The sequence below is a fragment of the Pocillopora verrucosa genome, chromosome 5 (genome assembly GCF_036669915.1).
Source record: "Pocillopora verrucosa isolate sample1 chromosome 5, ASM3666991v2, whole genome shotgun sequence".
NCBI lineage: Eukaryota > Metazoa > Cnidaria > Anthozoa > Scleractinia > Pocilloporidae > Pocillopora > Pocillopora verrucosa.
In genome coordinates, this window is record NC_089316.1 from 12,735,722 (window position 1) to 12,745,768 (window position 10,047).

The 10,047-nt window shown below is 39.6% G+C and overlaps 1 protein-coding gene across 1 annotated transcript; it reads left to right on the forward strand.

Annotated features, from left to right (window-relative positions):
- Positions 1–428: 428 nt before the first annotated feature.
- LOC131784820 (polycystin-1-like protein 2) lies at positions 429–9,510 on the forward strand. The gene is made up of 6 exons (XM_059101650.2): positions 429–617; positions 897–1,609; positions 1,961–2,192; positions 2,373–3,686; positions 7,438–7,606; positions 8,024–9,510. Exons 1-6 carry the CDS (start codon positions 429–431, stop codon positions 9,508–9,510), a joined length of 4,104 nt encoding a protein of 1,367 aa, XP_058957633.2.
- Positions 9,511–10,047: the final 537 nt, after the last annotated feature.

The following is a 10,047-nucleotide window of genomic DNA, read 5'->3' on the forward strand; positions in this document are numbered from 1 at the left end:
TTTAACAGGAGTTGACAATGCAATTGACCGAGAGTACTTCAAATATGATGATCTCTACCCTTAACGATCCAGAGGAGCCTTTTACACCGGCGTTGGAACTAACAGCTTCAAGTGTTACAGGCTGTCTTGCAAATGTTCTGAAGTCTGCCGCAGGCTCGAGTCAAGATAAAGCCGAGTCGGCAGCTACCACGCCATCTCAAGAGGTACGGTTTGCAAACGCAGCTTCCACAATAAAAATGTATTCCCCCACGTATTCCCTTGCTGGAATAAGTTTTTTGACGACAATTTTTGATGACTCGTTTTATAGGGCTATGAAGGAAAATTAAGAGTCTAAGGAAATCTAACAGTCATTTTTCAAACACGATGTGGCTTACAATCTCTCTCTCTCCGTCCAGTTTGTAAAAAAGGCCTCCGAAATACTGAGCAGCATGAGTGATGCATTTCTTGGCCGTTTGGTGCCATCAGAAGATCTGGTCCTAAAAACTCCGAACTTAGCAATATCTCTGAAAAAGGTCACGGCCAATGATGCCAAAGGACTCAGCATGGGAGATGGGCCAAGTAAATTCAAACTCCCCAGCAGCCTTGGAAATATAGGTAGTGGAGAGATAAATGTAAAGGTATGATGCCATTCTTATCTTCATCTTTTAACGAATATGAGAAAAGACAAAGGTCATTAGTAATCGCCGATAATGACGTTAGGTTGTTCTTTAAGAAATTCAACTGCATGTAGTTTATTCGCGCGATAAAATATGAAAGCAATCTGCATTGATCTTCTCTGAATTCAGAAGACATAATTTCGTCAATTCAATTGACCGAACAACCATAGCTGAAGTCATCACAAGAGTCAGTTGCCAGAGTTGGAGAGTCAGACTCTAACAGACTGTGTCCTATTTCAGATGCAAGCTGTTGATTTTAATCCTTTTACATGGGACAATAGCAGCAAGAAAATCAAATCAAGCGTCACGAGCCTCGAGCTTAAAAGTAACAGTGCAGAAAAGCTAAATGTGTCAAATCTTGATAGTGACATCGAGATCGTCATTCCGATTTCTAATCCACCAAAGAACGCCAGCAACACAACACAACATTATTTCCTCAAGCCTGACCGCACATCATTCCGAAGTTATTACGCAGACCTGGCCGACGTCCCTGTCTCTTTAAGCTTGGGTTTGGCCATAACAGGAGTGCAAATTGAAATGCGGATTAAATTTGGACAGCGACCAACGATGGTGGACTTCGACCACAACTTTACCTTTGCGTTTAAGTCTAAATGTGACAACCAAACAGTTTTTGATACAACCTGCTTTACCAAAGGTGGGTCTGTTAAAGTAACGCCTTCTAAGCCGGGTTTTCTCTACGTGGGCTTGTTGGTCAAAGGCTCTAAGAATGAAAGTCAACATTTAAGGCAAAGAAGATCATGTTTCGATCATCATCGCGAAAGACGGTCATGTGTCGGCGTTAAAGATCCACCACCGAAAGGAGTCCTTAAAACTATGGTTCCGCAATATGATCCAAATACAGACGTTAACTACACTTTAACCATCAGCCAGTCAAGCTGTTTATATTGGTCAGAGAAAACAGAAACGTGGACTACGGAAGATTGCAGGGTAAAGTAAATAAAGCAAAATTTTTCAACTCCTGATAAACCTATACATTAGGTAGGTGAAGTCCTTCGTGTCTCACTTTTGTCCACAACGAGGAAACCTACCAGCTCTGTATTAAAAGTATATCAACTGGAAACAAGTTTTTGATTCCAAAATTTCGGGATTTTGTAGTCGAGGAGATGATACTCCTTGGAAGGTGCGTCTTTTAGAGCTTATGCCAAAACTTAGCCATATCCGATATCGGTTCCTTTTCTTGCGGACTGAGTTAAGGTTGGTAACTTAAGGGGAAATCGATTTACCAAAACTCTTTATGTTGAATTTAGATGATATCTTTGAGGACATTTATATCCACAGGTCAGCCAAGATTCAAACACCACGCATCTGGTATGCCTGTGCAATCATTTGACATCTTTTGGTGGAAACTTCATCCAAGCACCGAATCCAATTGACTTCGACAAAGTTTTTACTGAGTTTTTAAACCTTGCTGAAAGTGGCAATATTTCAGTACTTGTGACAATTACTTGTTGTTTCCTTCTGTACTTCGTCGTATTGATCGTTGCAAGAAGAGCCGACAAGGGAGATGAAGAAAAAGTATGGTCATGGCTGCTAGTACATCTAATTCAATATTTTTATTCCTAAATAGACTGATTTTTTCTTTTTAAGCTACTATTGAAATATAAATCAAACGTGCTACGTTCTTACCGGTAGATGTCAACCCTCAGGTGAGTATTAGAGATTATTTTTAACACCAGAATATATCCTTCTTTTCAGATTTGCCCTCCTAGATTGATATCAGTTGTTAAGGGAGGAACATATTACTACGATATGGTTATAAGCACCGGAGTTTGGAAACATTCAGCAACAACAGCTAACATAAGCATTAGTATCAAGGGCGACAAGAACGAGCAGAGTCAAATTCCATTGCGAGAGAAAGGGGACACGAGCCAGTTTTTCGGACGAGGGAGTATCAATAGCTTTGTTCTGGTGGTGGCTGAAACCATTGGCACATTAAAAGAAATTACTTTGGAACACGACAATTTGGGTGATAACCCGTCTTGGTTTGTGGAGACTGTGGTCATTAAAGACCGGCAGACGGAAGAAAGCTGGGTGTTCCCCATTAATAGATGGCTTGCGTTGGAGAAAGGCGACGGTCAAATAGAGGTTACTGTGGACAGCGCTACTTACTCTGCCTTCTCGGCTCAGGTTCGTTCGCGCTTTGCTCGAAAAATTGCCGACAGTCACCTGTGGATGTCAGTGTTTGGAAAAGCATGTAGCAGCACCTTCACACGTGTGCAAAGGGCTTCATGTTGCCTTTCAGTTCTGTTTAGTGCAATGATAGCTAATGCCATGTTCTATAACATTGGTGGTGAATCCGATGGTACTATACAGGTTGGGCCTTTTAAGTTTTCTTGGAGACAGATAGTCATCGGAGTACAAAGTGGCATTATCATTGCACCTATAAACATAATAATTGCCTTCCTCTTTAAGTCTAGTAGACCGAGGAAGAAAAGGAGTGACACATACCAAGTGACAGACGAGGCCCAACGACTTTTGGATGAAATAACGGACACTGGCTGTATGCTTCCTCATTTCTTTGTCTATGTGGCCTGGTTTCTCTGCTTCTGTACGACAATGGCAGCAGCAACGTTTACGCTGTTTTACAGTCTGATGTGGGGAAAGGAAACCTCTGAGCAATGGCTTGCTTCCATCTTGATTTCCAATGGACAAGATATTTTCGTTATGCAGCCCACGAAGGTTATGATAGCAGTCATCGCTATTTCCTTTCTCCTGATCAGAAAGAATAAGGACCAACGTGTAGAAAAAAAAGAGGAAATCGCAATCGATCCAATTTCAATTAGAATAGACTTTGTAGGTGATGATCCCAAACAGCGATTTAAGAAATATCAGCGGGAAAAGATGAGGGAGAGATCAAAAAAAGAAGCTCAGTTAACAAGCATGACAAGAGACATTATCCTTCATCTGATATTTATGTTTCTTCTGGCTATCGTTTCTTATGGCAACAAGAATGGAAATCGTTTCCTGATGACAAATGAGATGAGAAATCGGTTCACTAAGTTCAATGTGGTAAGATTATCGTTTTAGCCAAAACACAATTTCAAGTTTATAGTTAGAAGGCATTTTTGTCATTATTGCCCTCTTGCAAGACAATCCTAAAACCGTTGAAGAATTGAAACGACCTTTAAAAGAAAAATTAGAACCAAGGTGAACCCTTTAACTCTCAGATCAAATCTGTAATCTCCTTACTGTCAACCATACTATTCTTATAAAGTTAGTTCGGAGAATTTAGTATTAGATCAACTTAGTATCCCCAAATTGATATTTTTCTTTATTCTCTTTACTTATCTGGCTGATATTGTAAGGAGAAATTCTGTGTTGGTCACTCATGGGAGTTAAAGGGTTAAAGCATTGATCCCTGTAGGTGAGCTGCAATTAGAGAAAGAAGGCTCTAAGGCTTCGACAGGATGTCAATCTGTGCCTTCCACATCCCAACTGATCTACAAAGCCATTTGTTGGAAAATGGCTAATTGTAGTTAGTTTTTCACTCCCGGTAAGGAATCTGAACACTTTTGATTAAAAATACATTTCAATTTAAAAAATAAAGTATTTCAATCAAATGCAAGAACGAATACAGTACTGTGAAAAAGTAATGCAAACGATTATCGCGTTTATCGCGCTTTATTCTTCCGATATATTGTTGATTTTCTTGACACCTTTAGAACGATAAATCGACGAGATATCGGAACTTTCCTGCGAGATCTCGTTCCAACGATACATCGTTCCGGGGATATATCGCTAAAACGATATATCGTAGAGCGTGAGGAACATCATCACGATATATCGCTTCAGCGAAATATCGTTTCAGCGATTTATTTTTACAGCGATTTAACAAAACAACATAAAAATAATTTGGTTGAAGAACATAATACATTTCATCTAAGTAACTCTGTGTGAGGGTTACTTTTTGTCCGGGTCTGATAGGAGACGGATCAGCTATGTCCGATCGAGACACTTCAGAATACTGACTTCGGCTCCACTTTACTTGAACGAGTGTTTCTTCAATGTTTTTTTTTTTCATTTTGGTTCTTTGTGCAATGGTGGGAACTGTTTATGTTAAATGAATTAGGTTTTCCCCTCTTCTAGAAATTGATGCCCGTAGATGGATCGAGATTTTTATCAGATGACTGGTTCCTACTTGGTGTTTTGTTCTCCATAACAATAGAGGCGTAGGCTTCATGAGAGCTTTTCATATTTAAATTAACTACACGCGAAAGGATGTGAAAAAGGTGTGATAAAGCGACTTAATTTTTTGATAGAGTTAATGGAACCGCGGGCTAATTTCGGTCCTTGGATTGTTATGTGAGTCGGCGGGTAATTTGAAAGTGCTAAAATTCTTGTTTTTGAGTTTAATGAAATATGCACACACGCTTTTGTTTTTGTAGCACGTGCAGAGAATAAGTAAGGAAACAAGGAATATCAATGCCCGATTCTGTTAGCTCTTAATTAACCATATTGTATTTTTTGGAAGAGCGAGGTTCAACTAAAACAAAGTTTTTGTCTCAGTTTTGGTCTCGTGCGCGCAAAAAAGGTAAACGTATTGATGATATGACCTACACATGAGTAGCCTATTCTTTAATGTTTAAGAGAGCGGTTCATAAAAGTGCCAATATTCTTGTTTGTCTGTTTGTTAAATTGATCAACAATCATAAGTTTTTGTAAGCATAAAATAATAGGGTACATAGAAGGCAACTTTCACGGTGTAAGTCGTGCAAAGACTGTTTCACTAATAAGATATCAAGATTATTGTTTTTTTTTTTAAGTGTAAAAAAGGCATGTAGTTACAGTTTTAGTCGTTTTAATAACCACTGTTAATTTTTTATTGGTCAATGACTTTTGTGAAATTTGTGGCTCCTAAAGGAGCAGTTTTGTTTTGAGTTGTGAAATCGATCTTTAAAATTGCATTGCTGCTCCTTTTGCCTCCACTGCCGCTGGGACGACTTTCTTGAGCACGTGGTCGATGTACTTAGTGCATTTCTCTTCCGTCACCCTCTCAGCCCAAAACGCCTTTATTTCGTCAACCAGGTCTTGTTTGTTTTGCGGCTTCACTTTCGATTCTAAGTAAAATTTCAGTTCGTGCCATAAGTTCTCGATGGGATTTAAATCCGGACTCTCTAGGGGAGTATGCCAGCAGTTTATATCATTCTCTTCGAAGAAGGCCCTCGCTCGTCTTGACGTATGTTTGGGATCATTATCCTGCATAAATCTGTGGTCTGGCAGCGTCTGATTGATGAATGGTCTCCAGAATACGGCAGTGCAGTTCTAAATCCATTTTACCATCGAATATGCAGTTAGTAGCTCCCTTTCCGCTGATTTCTGCCCATACGTGTAATTTAAGTGGATGTTTAGGTTTCGATGTTCTTTTCAATGGCTCGTCGACCTTTCGGTAACATGTACGTCTGTATTGTTCCAGGGAGACTGAGCATTCATCAGAGAATGCAACATTATGGAATTTATCACCGGAATCCAGGATTTGTTGTGCATACTCTAGTCTTTTTACCTTATTAGCTACTCTTATCAGTTGACAGTAGTGGGTGCGCTGCAGTGTCTCTCCCTGTTTGGCTCGCGATCTTTGCACAGTTGAGGAGTTCACAACGATTGCACGCTTGGCCAGTTGTTTTTGAATCTGAATGCTTGTTGCCTCGTCTTTTGTACGCATTTGCTTTTTAATAAGAGCTTTAGCATCTGCTGGAAGCTTTGTCGGCCTTCCTGATCGAATGCGGTTTTCAGTGGATCCAGTTTTCTGTATTTTGTTGATGATCCTGGTGACACTTGCTAGGCTTCCTTGTAGATTTTCGCTTCTCAAGGCTTTCAATATTTGTACGGGATAAAATACTTCCTTATGGAGACAAGCAATTCTTTTTCTCGTAGATAAAGTAACCATCGCTTATGGTTAGGGTTAGGGTTAGGTTACGCTAAAACTGACTGTCAACGGTAGTGTCCCGCAGGTACATTATATGCAAATACAGGTTGGTTTCCATGGGGATGCAATAACACATCGCAACGCGTTAAAAAAAAGTAAGCTTTGCACCCTCCCTGAGTACCGTTTTCACGAGCTGTCTTTTTCTCGCTCTCGCTATTCTCGTTTGTTCGATAGTATCATAATAAATATAGTATTTCTTATAATTTGTTCTATTTTGTGTAGTAGCGAACTTGCTTAACTGATGTGCAGCGAACGTGTGGCAAACTTCGACCATAGCCGACTCTGTATGTAGCGAAACTGGCTTATATTCATTATACTGCCCTTTTCACGCTGATGAAACAGACTTCGAAAAGAATGATACACTAGATTTACTTTCCTACCCACTCAGACAGTATCAGTCTGATGAAAAATTCGCCGAGCGGCGCAATGTTGCCTCACCGATCTAACACTTAGCCACGGCGATATCCTACCGACGCAAACCATATATCGCTATGCTGCAACGATATGTCGCTTAGTTTAAACGAGATATCGTTAGGTGGCAGCGACATATCGCTGAGCTCAAAGGATATATCGCTAAGGGAAACGATAATTCGTGAGGAGCTCAACGATATATCGGCAATATCCCGCAGTTGTTAGAGCAATAGCCCTGCGATATATCGCCGATATCTCGCGATTATCGCGATAAACAACGATAATCGTTTGCATTACTTTTGCACAGTATTGTATTAGGATCCGCCTTTTTTTTTTCTTAAACTATTGTTTTTTTTTCAATTTAAATATATCATCCTCATCAGATAACAATGTCAACAGCTTTCAGAGTAATTTTTTTTATTTTAGGTATCTGATGCACAAAGATTTGAAGCATGGTTAAGGAACGAATTTCTATCGAACATTTATAATCAGGTTTGGTATAACGGACTTAAAGAGAAAAACGACGTGTACATCGAAAACAAAATGTCCATACTGGTTGGAATGCCCTGGTTGCGACAGCTCAGAGTTAAAAGAGGTACTCAATTGAGATTGATCTATTTTCTTTTTTTCTCTTTTTTCAATGCACAGAATAAGTTTCGAAGGCTCTTGTTGCAAAGTGCATAGACCAATGAAACTCATAAATTATAGGAAATGTATAGAACGCCCTATTATGAACTGCTGCGGCATACCCACTTCTACTAAGCGTATTTGCTTCTTATTAAAGTCAGTTTTCACCTTTGATGATCATACTGTTGCTCACTTCCAGGTGTGCTGAAAATTAATCGAACAAAATCTTCCTATTTACACACCTTGGAAATCGCTGGATTTTTCAATAGGACACTGATTTTGAGTTATAAATCTTAAAGAATCAGTTTGAGTATTTTCTTTTCACCGTAACGTCATTAATAGAAGCTTAAGGTTTTAAGTTCTGACTTTGTATTTTTCCTTCAAGGTTCCTGCGAATCCCCTCCTAAAATCATTTCAACTTGCTACTACGAATATTCCTCAGACAGTGAGGACACTACTCTCCTAAGCCTTCCCGGCTGGAAGCCTCTTCCCTTCAACACATCGTGGCCAAATGCTTTAGAAATGTGCCCGAAACCTTGGCGATACCAATCAGCAGCAGAACTTGGCAACCATCCTATCCAGGCCGCATACAATTCATATGAAGGGGGTGGTTATGCAGCTGTCATGGGATATGACGAAACCACTGCACAAGGTGTCCTCGACGAAACTATCGGCCACGGTTGGCTTGATCGCCAGACTCGAGCTGTAATTCTAGAGTTTGCTGTTTTCAACGTCAATACAAACTTGATTAGCGTCGCCACATACTTTTACGAGGCCATAGCTACTGGTGCAGCCTACCCTACAAGTAGAATTGAAACACTGGAGTTGTACAGCACTGAGTCAGGAGCTCTGATGTTTTTCTTAATTGGCCAGTTTCTGTTCATGGCAATGGTTCTCTTTTACTTCATAGTTATGTTAGTTCACCTTTATCGACAACGCTTCGGGTTCTTCAAGTCTGTTTGGAACATGGTGGATTTCTCCTTGATAATTTTCTCTGTAGCATCTGTAGCATTCTACATGATCAGAGCTAAAAGCGTTTTGAACACTATCAAATCTATTCAATCAAATCCATATGAAGTCATGCATTTCCACACAGCCTTGGATTGGCTTAACCTGGAAAATGCATCTATTGCTGTTGCTGTTTTCATAGTGACAGTCAAGCTTCTGAATCTAATTCGTTTTAATCCACATGTGATATACCTGTTTTCATCTTTTCGGCAGTCTGTGGGCTATCAACTCTCGTATGTGTTCTTCTTTCTGATCGTGTTTAATGCATTTGTCGTAACAGGTATGCAGTTATTTGGTGGTATAGTCCTTGAGTATTCTAGTTACCTTAATGCTGTAATGTCACAATTCGAATTCTTGTTAGGAAAAGCGGTTCCGTTACAAGCTCTGCGAAGTGACAAACCCTTTATGGGTCCTACGTTTGTATTTTTGTTCTGTCTATCCACTACTATTTTCCTAATGAATATGTTAGTTTCTATACTCAATGAGTCCTATGGTGACGCCAAAGCAAACGCCGAGGAAAGCGCAGAAGAGCTTGAAATGGCGCGCTTCATTGAAGAACGTGCAAAGGAAATGTTTCATGAAGGGAGCAGTCGGACGGAATTTAGGTTATTTTGTGATGAGACAACTTTTGTTAACATGTGCCTTTTTGAAGCAGAGCCCTTCTGTTTGAATTCTGAAGCTATTATCCGGAGCACAGAGCTACGAATGGAAAACGTGGAGAAAAGATTGTTTGCGATCACTAAACGAACAGAGAGCATGAAAGGTGATCTCTTACAGGAGGAAAATGACTTTATGGATCTCCTGCACACAATAGCAAATTCGTTTGAACACGTTTCAGACAGACAATCGGAGCTTGATCCCTGAAATAGAAAGTCCTCCTGCTTATTCTTATGAAGATACAATTACATTAATTATGACGAGCAGTAAACTATATCGCACTTACGAATGTTGTTTTCAAAGGTATCCAATCTTATTGCGGATCTAAAATCTGGCGATAGTTTCTCCATAACCTAGGCCCATTGGGTTCTTTAACCCTTTAACTCCCAGATTAAATTTGTTATTCTCCTTACTGTCGACCATACAATTCTTATAATATTAGTTTAGAGAATTAAGTATTGGATCAACTAGTTATCCTCGACTTGATATTTTTCTTTATTCTCATCACTTTTCTGGTTGATATTGTATCGACATTGTTAGGAGAAATTCTATGTTGGTCACTCAAGGGAGTTACAGGTTAATAGGTATTGTGACTGAGATGATTTATTTTCTGCCACATGCAATCGTTTTAATGGAGAATTTTGAACGTGGCAAAGAATAAAGCAAATGAAAGAGCAGCATGTTCCATTTCAGTCCAAAAGATTGCGAACTGAAAGCCTACTGTTTCAAATGGATTCCTTCGCA